The sequence below is a fragment of the Ammospiza nelsoni genome, chromosome 6 (genome assembly GCF_027579445.1).
Source record: "Ammospiza nelsoni isolate bAmmNel1 chromosome 6, bAmmNel1.pri, whole genome shotgun sequence".
NCBI classification, from domain to species: domain Eukaryota; kingdom Metazoa; phylum Chordata; class Aves; order Passeriformes; family Passerellidae; genus Ammospiza; species Ammospiza nelsoni.
In genome coordinates, this window is record NC_080638.1 from 15970585 (window position 1) to 15988879 (window position 18295).

Sequence of the window (18295 nt, forward strand, 5' to 3'; positions counted from 1 at the left end):
GCAGCAGGAGAAGTACATCCTGCTGCAATTTCCTTCTGGTGCTGATCTTGATGCATTCAGCATTTAGATTACTTTGTAGTTAGGAAGTCTATAGGCCTGGGTAGATGCATGCTAAGACCTAGCAAAAAAATACACTGTAGGAACTGTGGTAGCTTGCCAGCTGTCAAATGACCAGATTTGCCCCCCAAAAAACTCTGTAAAAGATTACTGCAGCTCAGCCAAGGGAAAATTCCCTCCTGTACAGAGTGAATTACAAGTTCCACAAGGGTGGCAATCTCTTCCAAGTGGGTCTGTAATTGAAGAAAAATTCAGAAGTCTGTGTACTTTAGCAGATTAACTACTACTATGATGTACAAACCCAGGGACAAATAGGAAAATAGACTTCTTCCATTTGGCAAATGCAATTTTATTTCTGGATTAGCTGTAAGAGTTCAACATTTTAAATATTCTAACATTTATACCCTGCCACACACATTAATTGGCATACTGGAAGAATACTGTAAATAAAGTCAACATAAGTAAGCATCTGCATGTAAGTACAGAGTTCTCATGAATTTGTTATTTTCATATGATGGAGGAGGGCTCCAAACCTTGGAAAGGCAAGACTTCAGTGGGAAAATTATATGCCAATGAACTGTTTCTCAGTAGAACAGGTGAGAAAAATCTAAACACAACATGGAAAACAGAGCACAAGCTGGCAGGTGCAAGAAAGGAAAAGGACCATGACATTTCTTATGAGGTGTCTCTATAATATATTTACTAAGTCTACAAATATAATAACACTTGAAACCAAACACTAGCAAAACATCAATTTAATGGTCTTGAGGAATTGACTCAAATCTAAGGCACAGAGTCAGCAAGAGCAGAAAGTTACACTTGGTGGCTTCCTGCACAGTTTAGTCACATATATAGGCTCACTGAGAACAAAGTACAAAACAGCAGACTGTGAATCACACCCAAATTTCCCACCCATGACTATATGAGGGAGGAATTTTTGCCAACAATACAAATACTTGGGAGTATGGATATGACTGCACATAATGATTTTATCTGAGCTACTTCCTAGTTATTTACTCTGCTGCTGCAGAAGATCTTCCATACTGTATGAGCAACACAACCAAAATTATTTGATTATAATGCTTACATTCCTGGTATTCCCAGTTCTTTTACCAGCAGGGTTTTTATGGTGAAAAAATCCTCACAACTGAGACACAAAAATGGATATTAAGAGAGCTACAAGAATATGAGAACAGAAGTTACCTGGGCACTTCCTCATTTTCCCATGAAAATCAATATCTAGGAAGTAAAAATATAATTCTTTTCACACCCAAACTGGCCTGTGAATGTGTATTCACAAGTGTTGCATGTGGGAACAGACATCTGTGTTCTATCTTCATTTGTCATTTTCAAATCTATTTCCAGGAAAACTGAAAGATGATTTGCAAAATTTGGCCCCTCAAAATAGCAAAAAGAGATTGAGCACTCACAGTCTGAACTATGATGGTCAGTAGTTCTTTTAAATCATCATGAAAAAAAAGTTTTGCTGTATGTCTATAGAATGATAATAAATTATTCAAGTTATCTGAAGAATCTGATGTCTCTAGTTCAATTTACAGGTCAGTCAATAAAGATACATTTCCCATGGTTATTGATTTCCTATTAGTTTACTGAGCAGCAGGTTTCTGCTGAGAAGAGATTCCATTTCAAGATTTGTAGTCTTCCTTAAAAAAATGTCCTGTGGGGGGAAAAAAAAGGTAATGAGAAACATGCTGTTAGCTCTCGTGCAGCTTTTCATCTTTCTAGTAAGCACAGTTTTTAAACTGGATCTTGAGTAGTTTTGATTTTCATTACAAGTAATAATTGAGAAGACCCAAATGCAACAAGAAATCTTACCTTGGCAGTTCTAGAGATCTGTGACTGTACTTACAGTCGTTACAGCCACAGAGAAACCATACAGAGTAAACTGAATTTCAGAGACAAGGATAATTTCAAATGGTAAAGCTATGTGACAAAATAACAGAGACAAACTTCACTGAAACCAAACACTCTTGAATACTTGTTTACAGGCACACTGTGAATAATCCAAATGGAAAGTTGTTCTTTGGACAAGCCTTCACAAGAAAATAATTTATAGTTGCTTATATACTGATGAACTCACAAAGCCACAGCAGTGGTCCACAGATAAGGAACAAAACCTTAGGTTAATCCTACTTGTTTAGAAAGGGCCTATTTATTTAATAGTCTGGCAGGTGATAAACCAATTCTGCAGAGGATCTCTGAGGGACTTTATAAAGTAGAAACTAAATACTTATATTTTAATAGTACAGGCATAGCAAAAGCCCAAAGAACACTCCAGCTCCAGCATGCCAGGAACAAAAGCAAGGATGGCAAGCAATGCACAGGCAGGCACATGCTTAAAAAATAACACAGCCTCACAATGGCCAGTCATAAGCCAGTGTGCTATTCACCATGAGGGACACTGCAGTGGCTACAGCTGCAGGAGATACCCTTGTCTGTACACAGGTGCACTGCCTTCAAAAACCTTTCTGTGTGTGCTGGGACTGACTGCTGATGAGGGAATGGTAAGGCTAAATATACAAAATATAAAAACAAAAATAATAGTTATTTCCCTGCCCATTAGTTTATGCACAGGTATTAAACAAAATTTCACATCAATCTACAGTTGGTGTTAGGCAGTAAAACTGATTTACAGCAACTAATACTCCAGTACTCCACATAGAGCAAGAGCCCAGGTTAACAGTGACTACAAAACCTTGCTCTGCCATCTTACTTGGTAGTAAGTATATCTTCAAATCTCCTTCAATCAAACTAGAAAACACGGTCTTGCTTTTGAAACTGTCCAAAGTAAAGCAAGCTGTATAGTCCTGATACTTCCAACACACTTGTAGCTGTAGATTCTTCTGTTTCACACCTGTGCTGATTATCTTCAAAACAAGGATCCTGTGAGCATTGCCAAGACACCTAAACCCCTTAATCTCTTCTGAAAATATTATATATGCTTGCTTAGACAAGAACAATAACTGCAATCTAATTTAAAACCACAACAAAACAACAAAACCAAACCATAGAATTAAATGTCTGGTTGTGATGCAGAATGTTTACAGGGATTTGTTTCCCTAAATTATCATCTATGGAAGTGTAGTAAATGACTCAGACTGAATTTAAGTGAACTTCTAAATTAAAAACAAACCGCAAATCCCCAAACTTTAAACTTAAAGTACGAGGGTGTAGTCACGTACAACCAATTCTGAGAATTTCAGTTTTGCAGTCTGGGAACCACTGCTGTAATGCATGACATCTACTTATAACTATCAAATTAGCAACCATGTAATGCAGGAGGTTATATAGTCCATAAGAAGAAGATCATAATTGAAAAACGTGTGACAAAAAAAGCAAACTGGCTATTGTTACTCAGCTTTTAATCCCCAGAGAAAAAAGCTTATGTACTTACATTTCATCATCATATTCTTTTGGAGGTGATGCTGCAATGACTAAGTCAATCCAATCCTGAAAAAGAAAAGCAGAGGTAAACATCTGCCACTAAATACTGCTTTTAGAGGTGGCCAGTGCACCACCATGGAATGTCAGAGCATCTAGGAGGTAATCTATTCCTGGAAAAACCCAGGGAGAAGAAGTAAGTCTGTAATAAAAACTTCTATTGGAAGACCATTTAAAGATTGAGCTGTTTGATTTGCATCTTGAAATTAAAGAAAAATCTACTGTTGCAACAACATTTTTTAAAAAAGTTATTTTAACAATCATCCTGTATTGGTCCTCTGAGCAGTGAGAAGATTTCTTGCTGTGGAAACACTCACTGTAGCTGGAGGGTAATGTTGCTTGTACATCAAGAAAACAAAGACAAGCTATTATCAGAAAATTCCAATCAACTTGCAAGTAATTTTCATTATCAATGAGTGATTTCACATGTAAAGGTACTAGAAACACAAGGAATGTAATGTGTTTAAATACCAATCTTGACATGTGGCTCAACACCATCAAATTTCCCAGTAAATTACACACATGGTTTTCAGAGATGCTACATGCCAGCATCTTCTGCAGATTTTAGCTTACTTTGAGACTAGGTCATGTACCCACTACTTTTCAGTTTGTAACCTTGTTTGTATTGATGTGACAATGTCATGATAGAGAAGCAGCTCTGATATGAGCTCTGTAGGTAGAATGAAGTAGCATTCCAGGTTACTTACCCCACCCATGTTCCAAGCTTTTGCTAGAGTTGCCTGTGCTTCTGCCAGCTTGCTGTCAATTAATATCTTGCCATTTACAGCCAGTATTTCATCCCCTTTCACTATGCCTCCTGGGGAAAAGACAAATGTGTCAAATACGCATAAGTAAAAAAAAAATAAATTCTAGGGGCCTTTTCTGTGCCATAATTGTGCAGTAGTGACTGTAATGAAAAGTATTCTCACTGGATGCAAAGTCTGCACTAAAAACTGTAGGAAGTCTGGCACAGGCAAACACAACAGGAATTTTTAAGCATGCCAAAGCCAAACTAATCTCTTATTGATAATGACCAGTAAAAAACTAGTTCAATATGATTTTCTACAGTTTGCCTGTTTGGGTAATCAAGCTATACAGCTAACAACCTATGGCTGCCTGCAGAACGTTACTACTATGCCCCAACCCTGGGGAAATGTTCAAGGCCAGGCTGGATGGGCTTTTGAGCAACCTGGTCTAGGGTGAGGTGTCCCAGCCCATGGCAGGGGCTTGGAATTGGATCATCTGTAAGGTCTCTTCCAACCCAAAAATTCCACGAGTCCATAAAAATGACAAAATTAATTAAATTCCTGAAGGAATAAAATGGCATTTATCAAGGGTTTGCATGATGGTCATTTCTTTGCAAGTCTATGTGTAGTGTTTGCTCCTTAGAACTGATTTTGACTTGCCAATCTGGAATGAAGCACAACTAGAACTGGATTTGAAGAGGATGATAAGAGGACAGCCTTAGTTATGAGAGATCCTAAAAAGAGTGAAGGGCCAAAAAGTGCACTGAGGACATCAAATGACTGAAATGTTTTCACAGCAATGTTTTTACTTGAACTTATGTGCAGGCTGGGACAAGGACAGCAAAGACAGTGTAAGGGAATACTGCCCTCTCTGTTGACCTGGTCATCACAAGAGCTCTCGAGAAAAGGATGGCAGATACTTCCCACCAGGTGCAAAGCCCACATGAGGTGGTGAGCATGTTCTTGTGCCTTCAAGAGCTAAGCTTCAGAGGCTCTACTTGGGTTTTAGTTGGGTTTTTAACAGCCAGCTACTTAACTAGCAAATTACTATTTATAGTAGCATAAAGAACAAAACTAAGCAGCACAGTGTAGCTATGGTCAGGTAATTGTTTTGCATGTGGAAGTATTACAAATGTCATTAGAATTTTTGAAATAATGGAGAACACATTCCTTGACTAAAGAATACACCAGAGAATCAGGTGCTGGTTTTTACAAATTTTACATAACTATTAATTTTACCAACACACGTGGGCTGCCCCAAAACTTGAGACAGAACTTGGGTCCTTGGGCAAACTAAGTGAGCCTTTCAGTACCAGGCAATGAAATCAGCCAACCATTCTCAGCCAGTGTAAGGGAACACTTCTCAGCAGCATTCAAACTCCCCATTGTTGCTCACCATGTTTGTCTGCAGCACCGTCCTCGTAGATGGCAGACACAACTATCTTTCCAATTGGAGAATCAATTCCTCCCTCAACTGCAAGGTCCAGTGATCCTTCCTACGAAAAAACCAGTTCTAGTTTAGAAAAGTCTGTTTATTTTTGCTATCAACAGGAGCTTAATCTTTCCTTCTTCCTAGTAAATGATGCTGTACATCAAATGCTTACATGAACTCTTTAAATGTCATTCAACCAACACAGTAAATACCTTTTTTATTCGTAATAGCCGTACATCTTTTCCTATTATCTGGTCTGGGGTAAACTGTGAAAAGATATAATGATTAATCATTTCCACTTTGGAAAGACAAAACAATTAAGCTAATCTATGTAATTTCTGGGGGTAAAGGGAACTTTCCCCCTTCTAAAATAGTGTTAGAGGGAGATCAGAACACCACATCACCTTTTTCTCTAAGAATGCTTCTGTTCAACATGACCAGAAAAAACAAATACACAAGACCCAGAAAAGCAACAAGCAAGAATCTTACCTACTCTGAGCCCTCAAAATCAAGGATTTGGCTTTTTTTCCAGAGTATTTAATATTAAATAGTGAAGCACATTATAATTCTCTCCTTACCATTGAATATGGATCAAAATCTTCCACATACTTCTGGAAGCCCTGAGAATAAAATGATATTTAATTGCAAAACTAGCAACTCACACACTTAACACAGAAATTCCATCTTATTTATTAGTGAGAGAACATGTAATTCTGTAAGCTATGAAAGAAGACAGAAAAGGAAGAAAAGTCCAGAGAGACAGCAAAGAGTCCATCCTGACAGTCAGAAGACATTTCAAACCCTCATGACAGATGAATAATTTGAGTTGGTCATGTAACGGAGCATTTCGGAGGAAGAGTTACCACTTATGAGCTCCATAGTTCCTCTCTACACCTGACAGAACAGAAACAAATCTTGAAAGCACCATGAGCAGATATGCTCTGTCACACTGGAGCAACATTTCCTGGGATTATCAACATGTTGGATGGTAACAGGTGAAAATGACAGGCTCCAATTCACAGTAGTCAGCAACACTACTCCACTCTGTCTGGGTTTTAGGATTCTTTTTCAGCCCCCTTCTCTCCCTCTTGATGTTGAGTTTCAGGGAGTTGGCTTCATACCATAGGCAAGTGCAGGACAACAATTTGTTAGACAATTTGCAGGACAACAATATGATTTTTGTTTTCATATAGTTCTGTGGAGAACTTAAAAGTTTTGTCAGGAAACGTCTGAAATGCAGAAGATAATACTGCAGTTAGGCACAGCAAGATTTTTAAACTTTGAGGGGACTCACAAAATGTAGTGCTTAACCCTTGTCAGACCAAGACTGCAGGGAAAAGCAGGAGTTACCTTTTCTGCAAGGATGGGAGTTCCTGCACCAGCAATCAGGAGTCAGTGGTGTTTGAGTGCAGTTTCTTGAGAAGGACTAGTAGCTACTAGGTGAGACTGTATGGCCTGTGCTGGGGATTTATGAAAGCTTTCACTTAACCCTGCATGCTAAAGCAAGGACTTCAGAACTTAAGAAAATCTTTACTGAGGGACCCAGCTCCCACTCTTGTGGGAGCTGCAATGAGCTGGGGACAGGGGAACACAGAACCACAAAACCATTTGCAGACATGGCAGGCAAGCCAATACCTTACACAGACCAGTGGTTCAGTGCATGATAAAGGTTAATATATTCATTATTGTCTCTTTTCTACTGGATCCATTTGACAGCAAAGACTATTCCACTGCCAGACTCACCTAAGCCTCTTTCCACTTGTAAACCAAACACAAAGCTTAAGATTCCTTTGGTGTATTTAAGGGCTGGCTGTTAAATGGCAAAGTTGCAGCAGAAAACACTAATGCTTCCTCTGCTATGCTCTTGATCACCTCCTCTGGCTTCCTAATTTCGATTGACTATGAACCTTCTGGGCTCTGATCTCACCCATAACAGCACTGCCTTACATTAAGTTTGTTACACTGCATTACATTTGTTAACCAGATAAATGGGAATTTCATCACAGACATCAGCAAGGACAGAATTTCATTCTGGGGGAACAACTTCAATCAATCATTCATTAATTCATGAACTGTATTAATATTATGAACCAATTAACTAAAACTGTAAGAGAAGTATTTTACAGTGAAAGCTACCCAAACAATTAATACTTGGAATAAATGAATTAGTACTGCCTTTTGGAATCATGGCTAAAGTAGATAGCTATGGGTTTGGAGCAAGTAATTTAGAGAAGACAACGCCAATCTCAGCCAAGTCACTAAGTCATTATGTAATCTAAAGGAAGTCAGTGAACTCTTTGTCCCAGGTTGTCCTCATGAAAAACAGATGTTGCCCTTGAAGGAAGTTTCCCTGGGAAAATAATATTTAAACAGGAAAAACACAAAAAACTCCACAAAAACAAACACACAAAATAAAATTTTAAAAAAATCACTAAAAAAACAATCTGCAAGCAAAAGTCATAGAAACACAGAATATCCTGAGTGGGAAGGAGCCCACAAGGATCACCAAGTCCAACTCGTGGCCTGCACAGAGTGACACCATGCACCTGAGGGCACTGTCCAAACACTTCCTGAGCTGTCAGGCTGGTGCCTCTGGGATCCTCTTCCAGTGCCCAACCACCCTGTGGGTGAAAAACCATTTCCTAATACTCAACCTAAACTTTTTCCCCTTGGGTTCATGTCACGATGTATCAGAGATATGATCTGGATCCAATAATGTACAAATATTGCTAAGGCAGAAAGAAGACATGCACTGAACTGTAATAAATCTTCCCCGAAATGGACACCACAAATTCAGAGATCAGAGAGTGCACTCCATATCCAAGCAAGGATGAATGAACCAAGGAACACCAAGTGGAAAGCACAGTCCTAAGCCTATTCTCCCACCACTCAGGATGTTTCAGGTGAAATAGTTCGGAGCATTTAAATCCCTTTTTGACTTACAAAAACATTCAGAGGACTGAGCATAAATTGAAAATGGAACAGTAAAATATTTGATTGCACTGAAACAACTCTGTCTGGACTTTGAGGTGAAAGCTGAAGTTGCTATTTAAAGAAAAAACAACCTCCAAAACACAGCCACTTATACTAATGGTACTGCTTCACTGGTTTCTAACAACAATAGTCAAGAGCAATTGAGACCAGAAATAACAACAGCAAACCACAAACAAACAAACCCCAAGCAACAACAACACATAATTGAAAGAGAAACTCATGACCAGAAATAACAAACTTGTCAAAAAAACACCTCTTTTGAGGATACAATTGTTATATATTCAGAACATACTGGCATTTACTGGTAAATAAATAATCTCAAAGCTGGATCTTTCTTGGTCAGTTATCCCTTCTAGATATAGATTGAAACTGATTTAAAAAAGAAAAAATTGTTATTAATCTGTTTTACTGCTCAAAATCTCACACTGTGAGCTCAATACTGTGTCCCAACTTTTCAGATAATGTCAATGCATATAACTTAGCATGCACTACCAAATGAGGTTTGTACAGAAACTGGCACATTTTACAGCAGTGGAGAAATTTAGCCTGAAGTTCACCTCTTCAAGAAGCTATCTATTGAACCACCAGCCAACCAAAGATGGAGAGATGAAAACTTCATCATTATGACAGAGGAAAGCAACAAAAGCAAAAATGCAGCAGGAAAATCCTACACGATACAGGAAGGCTGAATGAACAAGGCTTTCCACCACCAGTTCCTCTAACCTCCTACCAGAATTATGTTATGATGATAGCTCTATTTGTTAATCTGATAAATGATTTTATCACTGAAAGCATTGCAGCTGGACACTGAAAGAAACAAGGAAATCTTAGGAATATCAGTATCAGATCAGTTATCAGTATTCAACTATCTTAAAGGTTGCACTTAACCATAAAGGGAGTTACAGATGGTTCAGCCTTAAGAATTTATTCTCCTTCTTCTGCCTAGCCTAGCTGGAGCCACAGGCACACACTTAAAGCTTAAAAAGACCAGCAGTACTCATGCACTAGGCCTGTCTTGCATCTTCTGTTTTAGAAACTGAGAAACAGAATTAGAAAGGAAAGTTTGAAATCTATGATCAGTCAAACAAGAAGTACCACACAAAACACGGAAAACGTTATTTTACTTGTTTTTTCTTAGATCTAAATGATGAATTGTAAACCACCATCCTTTTAAACATCTCTTGTGGCTGCAAAAGAAAGAAAATTGCCAAACCAGGTGTTAACTTTTTGCTGTAAATAAGTATTACCTACTCATAAATTATCTTACTGCTTATTTTGCTCTCCTAGGGACTGAATCACACTTGGACATGTTAGTGCTTGTTCCCTGTATAATTTCAAATTGAGAGAACACCCAGAGTGAAATAGTACTGAATTCAAAGTGGAAAGAATGCTAGAAAAACTACATAAATAATGCACATTTCCATACCACAAGATTTCTTAAAAATATCTTCCATGGCTGCTTTTACAACTCATTTCTACAAAACAGTGCTTGGGTCTCTCATCAATGATATATGAGAAAAGAAATTTGAAAAAAAACCCCAACCTTAAACATGAACAAAATGGTAGACAATTTCAAAAATATTGAGAGGTCATGGTAAAAATACGTTTATGCATTTAAGATTTGCTTTCTTAGGATAAGGTTTGCTTACCAAGGATTTCCTATACTGAGAAGGTGAATTCTATTATTAAATGGATCTTATTTTCTTCTGTTTGGCTTCAAGGTCTGAAATTGCACATTCATTTTGTTTTTCTGTCACTTCCACTATTCTAACAAAATGGAATGCAGTAGTTTGGAATCACTTAAAATACAGAATATCCTCTTAGTCTACAAAAATTTTCAAAAATGACATGGGCTAAGTCCCAATAAAACACTACTGACAGTTCCCCAGCCTCCACTCAAAGCCTTGCAGCAAAACAGGTGACATATCTGAGTTTTCTGAAACAAGAAAAACAGAAAAACTCTCTACAGACCGAACTCTGGCACCTACCTTTACAAACTCGATTTGCTTTGAAACCAATTACTACATTACTACAGTTTCACTAATGTTCCTCTCAGTGTCCTACAGTCCTACCATTACTTGGAAAAAATATATTCCAGAGTTAATAAAATGTGATTTATCCTTAATTAATACAAACTCTAAGTTTTTATCTCAAAGGACTTAGGGCAAGTTTGGAAAGATTTTCCACAAACTTCTTTAAAACCTCTTGAAAAAAAAAAAGAAATCACTTTCAACAAGACTGTTTTGGTATGGCTATAACCAATACTAACTGAAATTTCCAATCCTCCCCTTCTTGCCACGTGGTACCTAAGCACCTGTCTTGACTTCAGTCCTGCAGAACCAGGCTTCAAATCCTACAAACTAGAGGAAAGCTTAAATTTTATTTTTTCCTTTCAGAAATTCTTCCTCCAGCTGCAAACAAATAAGGAAAATATTTTGTAGCAGCAATGCAACAGAGCCTTGCAACTCACACAACAGGATGGTTTTGATAGATGGGAGAGCAGAGACTTATATTCCTGGTGGTTTTGCATCTATGACAATCTCACCATTAAATCATAACAATCCCCTTCTGTTCTCTGAGCCAAAATTTAATTAGCTTTGCTGTGGGTGTATTCCAGTTCACTCTAGTACAGCTCACCCTGATTTTCACTCAGAGCAGCCCTCAGTGTTCAAGGCCACACTTAAGGCTTAAACATCTCCCATCATTTCCCTATTTATAAGTGAAAACAATTTCATATCCATCAACTGTTAAAAGACCCTGTAATTCTGACCTGAATTTAATTAATAAGATTACTTAAGTCACAACAGAGACTATCGGGCCCAACTACCTTCCAGGTAACAGGAGAATTTTACCCATTCTTGTATCCCTATTTTATTCTTAAATACAGACTTTTTCATCTTTACTAGTTAATAGCTTGAATATAGGCCAACTGGATTAGTTTCTTGAATCAAATAAATCCATCAACCTAATTTTCTTGAGCTTGTGACTCAGGAAAGTGAAATTCAGGTAAAAACCAGGCAGAAAAAGTGGTGTGCATTATGTCAAATTAAGACAAAAGCTGGAGTTCCATAAGGTGTGCAAAATCTAGGAAGATGAGAAACCAGAGAGCAAATGGTGTGGTGGTGTTGTTGTCATCTTACCACAGGAATTCCATACTGTTCTCTCCTTATCACAAAAGTTTCATACTTCTTGGTGTTTTCTCGTGGGCAGCACTGACTCTTTCTCCTTCACAAAGCAGCCACTGACCCCAGTTCCCCTCTCACCCACCCCACTCTTTTATAGCACTCTTCTTCTCACTGCTTACAGCTGTGGCCTGGTAAAGTCAGGCCTGTTCCTAATCTTTGCTAATTGGCCCAGCTGCAACTCCTTAGGGGTAAGATTACTTTCTACACTATCTTTATGTTCTTATATTCTATCCCCCTATATGTTGTCTTTGGTGATACTGTCCTCTACCAGGAGAAGTGGAACTGGTCCTGTATGTGAACAATGAACTTCAACACACAGGCACAAACCCACACATAGCAACCAATCAAACCCCACTCCCCTTTTGCATGAAATCTAATTATGATTCTTACACACTTCTGGAGACAGGCAGGCACTGTCTTGTTTGATTTGTCATACAGTGGCCTTTTCTTTTTTTAATAGGAGTAATCTTCCTCTTCAGTATCCATGCTGGTTTATTTCACATGCCACTTAGGACTTCCTTGCAGTGAGGATGAATAAATACCCTTTACTGCAGTAAGTCATCAATGGAAGTAAGAGGTATAAGGTCCACCAAACCGATTTATAGACTGATCTTTCTCTCAAAGTCCCAACCAGAATATTGCTCCCACGGAAATTTTCATCTTCCAACTAATATAAGGCAGTTTGGGAAGGAAGATGATTGAATCTGAAAGATTTTAGCAGGCTTGTGATTTGGAAAATGTGCATGCATGCATAACAAATCATAAGACATTTCCCATGGAGGTGGATCTTGTTGCCAGTTTCTTAAACTAATTGTATATAGTCAGTAAAAAAAAGGGCCTTTTAAAATTTGTACCAAGACTGTTGGATCACACATAAAGGTATTACCCATTTTGCAAACTAGTTCACATATATACACTTTTTCAAAAGCTAGATAATAGTAACTGCAGATTATGACTTTATTCATTCCTCTCCTAAGGGATTTAATATTGCTTAGAGATGTTAAATTACTGAACACAACCAAAATGAGAGCTCATACTGAAGGCAACATCTCCACTGGAGGGATCTGAATTTATTTTTAGCTCATGTGCCTGCCTTCTCTTAAGCAACTTATTAAAACTGCTTCCAATTACCATTCAATTAATTTATAATGTAGAAGCTTCACGATGACTCTGGCTGTGTGAAAAGTGGTTACTAAGTATCACTTAAATTTCTTCCAAGTGTAACAGGGGAAAATAAGGAAACAAGACTATCTAAATTATTAAAGCGAAAAATGACAAAGAAATCCATCATGTTTTAATGAAACACAGCTAGGAATATTGTGCACATAACTTACTGCCAGAAATAGCTTTCAATTAAATAAATACAACACAATTTGATGGGTTTTCTGTCACTTTCTGTCTTACAAATACATATATACATGTATCCACACATGCATGCAACAAACACAGAACTCTGACACAAATAGCTAAAGTCATGATGACCCTCAAGAATAAACACTACCAACTAGTTCACCAGCTATTTTAGGTGAATTTCAAAGACTGTCAGCTGGGAGTTATCACCTGTCTGAGAAATATTTCTCCTTTTTTTTTGCTCAGTAAGCCTTGGCTCATTTTGCTCATAAACTACAGTTCCCAAGGATGCTTCATGGTTGGTCCTAAAATGTTTAGCTTCTGACTTTCCCCTTCACTTGCATTTGAAATGGAAAAGAAATAAGAAAAAGAAGCTGATAGCAACTGAATTTTGCAGTAACTGCATGACTACGATATTAGAGTCTAATATAGCGACACACTTTTTTCCCTCTGGAAATTAAAAGATACATTTAAATTATATATTTTTATATTTATATATAGGATAAATTATATCATAAGGCATATATCTTTAAGTATGTTCATGACTGTTTACATAGGAAAAAGGCAATTGACTTAATTTTTATTTCATTTCTGATGAATTCAGAATTTATAAAAATAAATCCCAGCATCTGAATAAATGAGAAGTAATATGTACAAATTCTAGGGCTTTACACTGCTCTGGAATTATGCACCTCTGTACAAAAATTGTCACTAAAAGTGGCTTTTCCACCTTGGAAAAAAATGGAAAACTACTGTTTAGTACTTACCATTAGTGACAGCTTGAAAATATACAGGAATTTTAGTTAGGAATGAGGAAATGAGACAAATCAATCTTTGTTTCATAAGGAAATGAGACAAAGATTGATTCTTTGAGGACATCTCAAAGAACAATATCCAAACCAAACCCCCACAGTACTGAAGCACTCAGAAAAAGGATAATAAAAGGCTTACCAGGGCCTCTGATTTGATTGTTGGCCTGACCACGAAGTTTGGGTCAGGATGCAGCATAACTGGTTTAGAGACTATTGGTACCCCTGGATGACGCTGGGTAGGTGGACTTGGAGCAAGTTGCTATGGAGTTAATTGAGGAAAATTACAGTTTACAAACTAATTTGTGCAAATCCATCATTTCACCAAGACTCCTCAATTCAAATGGTTTATCATAATGAATTTAAGGACACTAATCCAAAACAGAGCTGACAGAATTATTTTAACTAAGGCTCACAAAGTCAACAAACCAAAACACAATTTCTCTTTTAGAGTAGTAGCTTTTTACCTAAATTCTGGCTTCACCAGAAAGATTTTTCCATAATATCCGCATTGCTTTTGGCATTTTTCCCATAAAGGCAACAAACTGAATGAGAAGTTAGAGGGAAAAAACCCAAAACTGCTAAAGTTGAGTGTAAGAACACAGTGAACCCAAAAAAAGATTTTAACTAATCCATGGCTAAATAAATCTTTTAAGATGAAATTCAGCAGGGCTGCAGCAAACAGCTTTCCATAAGGAATTTCAAGCTAAATGGTCTTGATTTAACAGCAAGGGTTTGTTTGGTCAATTCCCTGCCCTTGACTCCACAAAGTAGAGATACCCAGAAACCTCATCGTTCAGCATGTCCTAGTCCAGTCCTACACTTCTCACTCAGCCAAAACTCCCACTGACAGCAAGCACAGTTTTATTCAAGAAAAGAGTTCAAAACTGAGTCCCGTGGGTTCAGTTTCTGACTTAGCCCCAGCAACTCCTGGGACACTTTTCTCAATGTTTCTCATAGGAAATGTGATGTATTCCAGAGATCATTCTTATGGTACAAGCTGTAACCTCTGAAATTATTCATCTGCTTCCAGCAAATGGGTTAAGCCACTTTATGGATTTGGTTTTTTGTTTGTTATTTTTTGTGCGTGTGTGCATGTTTTTCCCCCATGGGCTTGTTTCCCTCATTCTTTTCTTTCTTAAACAACTTATTAAAAAGTTTGAATCAGATATTTTAAAGTCCCTGTGGCTATCACTCAACTAATGTTCTACACTGCAAAATACATTAAACATTCTGAACTTAGAAGAATCAGAATCAACAGATTCACAGATACCAACTTGTTAAGTTGCACTGGAACTGGATGATTTTTCCTGGAGCTGCATTATTTAGCAACAGATTTTTCTAGAGGGCAGAATGGATGTCTGATCATTCTGATCAGGCAAAGTCAGTGCAAAGAGATAACAAATGGTGGTTCTGAGATGAAACTTGCATCTTAGCACCCATTATATTTAAAAGGTAGTTTGAACCTAGCAATTTTTGCCGTGGTGGAAGAACAAAGCACATGTGCTGTGACATACAGACATTCACAACATGCAAATATTCATTTTGCTAAACTCTTGAAATACAAAATCCTTGGACCATTAGAAGTCACTCCAATCACTTGTACTTTCAGCACAGCAACATATCCACACAGATCATTCCCTGTGCTGAATTTTAAATAAATTATCCCTGCAGAGTGAAACCTTTGGCAGTTCCTTGTCATCAGCACTACATGGGAAGTTCATGAAACCACAGCCATGATAAACAGCTCGTGACATACCAGCGGGTTGCTTGACACAGGGGACGCTTTGCCAACGTGGGAGGTGTTTCTTACAACCTAAACAGCAACACACTTAGTACTGGGTTCATATAAAGTGTAAAGCTAATAATAATTTTTTTCAGAAACAGATAATTTATACTTATTTATAATATTTATAGCTAGTTCTCAAGAATGTCTCTGACAGGATTTTATTCCTTTTGTCAGGTTTTGTTCAAGCTGAATTGGAAATCAAATTATCTGAATTAAAACAAAAAATGGAGCAATATAGAGAAGATGTACCAGCTTGAGTAATATTAGAGAAATGAATTTATGGGACAACTACAGTTGTCTTATTTTTCGGCTTTAGCAGGCATAAACACAAGATCTTTAATCCACAGCCACACAAATGTACTGCTTTTGCTTATCTGTGGGGTTAAAAACTGACTTTGTAAAAGGTAGCAAGAATAAATTGTCAAGCTTTGGCTTTTTCTTCCATTTCTGAAACGACATCAGATATACTGAATTACCTATTTATAAACAAAGCAGCTTTGGCTCAATTAATTTTACTAAGAGCCTAGTTATTTCCTCATATACAGTAATTATATTCAGTGAAAACTGACATCAATTTCAAAGACTAGGTTATTTGTTGTTACCCAACATATTTTTCTTAATTATTAATTTATTTTCTCTAACACAGCTAGCAGTGACAAACCACCAGAAACAGATATTAGATTACATTGATTTGGGGTCAGATAAGTATGGCAGTTCCTATATTACTCCTTCTGTCTGAACAGTCTCTGTTCTCTTTAAAAGAGTGTATTTCTTGTCTCAACACAAGTATTTTTTACACTTGTGTCGTTTCTCGTCATTTTTATTTAGCAAATATCTTGGGAAATCTGCTATCCATAAGAACACACGATATTTCCATTTCAGTAGATCTAGCACATTCTTGGCACTTCAAATGTATGAACCAAATAGATCAAATGCTATCAGAGGTCCACAGAAGTTTGCAAGAGATTCATGGGTCAAATCAGGGCAATTATTCACAGAAAGAATCTACCAGTTTCTACCAAAAAGGGATAAATGTGCATATCTTTCCCCACCCAAGGAGAACCATGCAAATACAAAGACTATTTAGTAAACATGCAAAACCCCCAAAACCCCACAGTGCAGTCAGTCAACCCATGCAGAAAACTGTATAGGAAAGAAGTGACCATATGGGATCCTCTTCTGCTGCTTGAAACAAGTAAGCAGCTTTTGCCAAAAGAACAACTACATGATTCTCACTACAGTGCTTAGCAAAGGGAATTATGATGAATCAGCTGCCATTTCTTTCCTAAAGTGAGATTTGGCACATAATTTCTTTTATTTGATCCTCTTTTGAGCTCAGATTGCAATAAGGAGAAAGTCAATGTTTTCTCAAAGTGCAGAAAGTCAAACCAGGTTACCAGCTCTTGCTTTTTTGTTTCACATAGTTTTGACCTTTTAAAAGTCTGGCCTTCTGACTTCAGGCCAATTTTCTTTGTCCACTCTTCTCACCTAACAAAGCAATTTGATGACACATTTAAAGAACTTCTACAAGTAATTTCCACTACAGGGATACTTTTCTCAAATTTAACAATGAATTAAATCTGCTGCCTGCAATAGCTTTTTAAAGTTTTTAATCACTGAAGTCTAAACAATCTTTTTTTTTTAAACTGATACATTCTGCTTAGTACATCTGCAGGGTTACAAGGTATGCAAGAAGGAGAGCAAACTCCTCCTGATTTACATTTAAAAAATATTAAAATGAATCTACCTCTAGACTGCATTCACTAGTGATCAAAACGAAGAAACCACCCAATTCTCTCCTTTGACATTGCAAGGGGCAGAAGGGTATGTCGAGTGGACAAAGAGGGTGATGGATCAGGGAGGCACTTAGGGGAATGATAAAGGCGCATGCATCCAAACAGATCCCGAGGTCACCTGGGAAGCTGGTGTTACCAACAGGGCTGGGCCTCGTGGGGCATTTGAGGCAGGAGGTGGATGAGCTGCTGGTGCTGGGGTTACAGTGGGGGGCGGCGGTGGTGGTGGCGGTGGCGGCGCACGCTGTTTGGGTTTGTCAGCTTCGTCTAAGTTGATGTCATCGAGGTCTGTGGTGTGCAGCTGCAGGCCCCCCGCAAAGCGCCGCATCGAGGTGGCCGGGGGAGAGGGACGGCCGCTCGCCAGCTACAGGTGACACAACAGAAACCTGCCTCAAAACTTCCAAAGAATGGGCAGCCCTAGGACACCGCTCAGGCCAACTGCTCCTCCACAGGAAAGCTTTGCTTCTCCCACACAGAATATACACCAACGTTTTCTCTGAAAGCCTCTCCAAAAGCACTCCTTGGGATTCCAGTTTAAAAAGAAAAAATACCAGGAGTGGTGTGACAGCATCTGTTGGGGTAAGGGGGTTGACAAAAGAAACCCCACAAAACCCCAATGGCACGAAGTTTTCAGAAGGCAAAAATCACAGGACAAAGCAAGATAACACAACTTTTGCC

General features: G+C 38.0%; 1 protein-coding gene across 3 annotated transcripts in view; it reads right to left on the reverse strand.

Annotated features, from left to right (window-relative positions):
* Window positions 1-382: 382 nt before the first annotated feature.
* Window positions 383-18295, reverse strand: part of USH1C (USH1 protein network component harmonin) — a 47470-nt gene continuing 29557 nt past the window's right edge. For all 3 annotated transcript variants that reach the window (XM_059475079.1, XM_059475080.1, XM_059475078.1), the window contains exons 16-21: window positions 6276-6317; window positions 5910-5963; window positions 5662-5761; window positions 4227-4336; window positions 3473-3528; window positions 383-1735 (exon numbers count right to left, since the gene is read on the reverse strand). In XM_059475079.1, the coding sequence (XP_059331062.1) occupies window positions 1723-1735; window positions 3473-3528; window positions 4227-4336; window positions 5662-5761; window positions 5910-5963; window positions 6276-6317 (375 nt within the window). In that variant the 3' untranslated portion in view covers window positions 383-1722. The remainder of the gene's footprint in view (window positions 1736-3472; window positions 3529-4226; window positions 4337-5661; window positions 5762-5909; window positions 5964-6275; window positions 6318-18295) is intronic.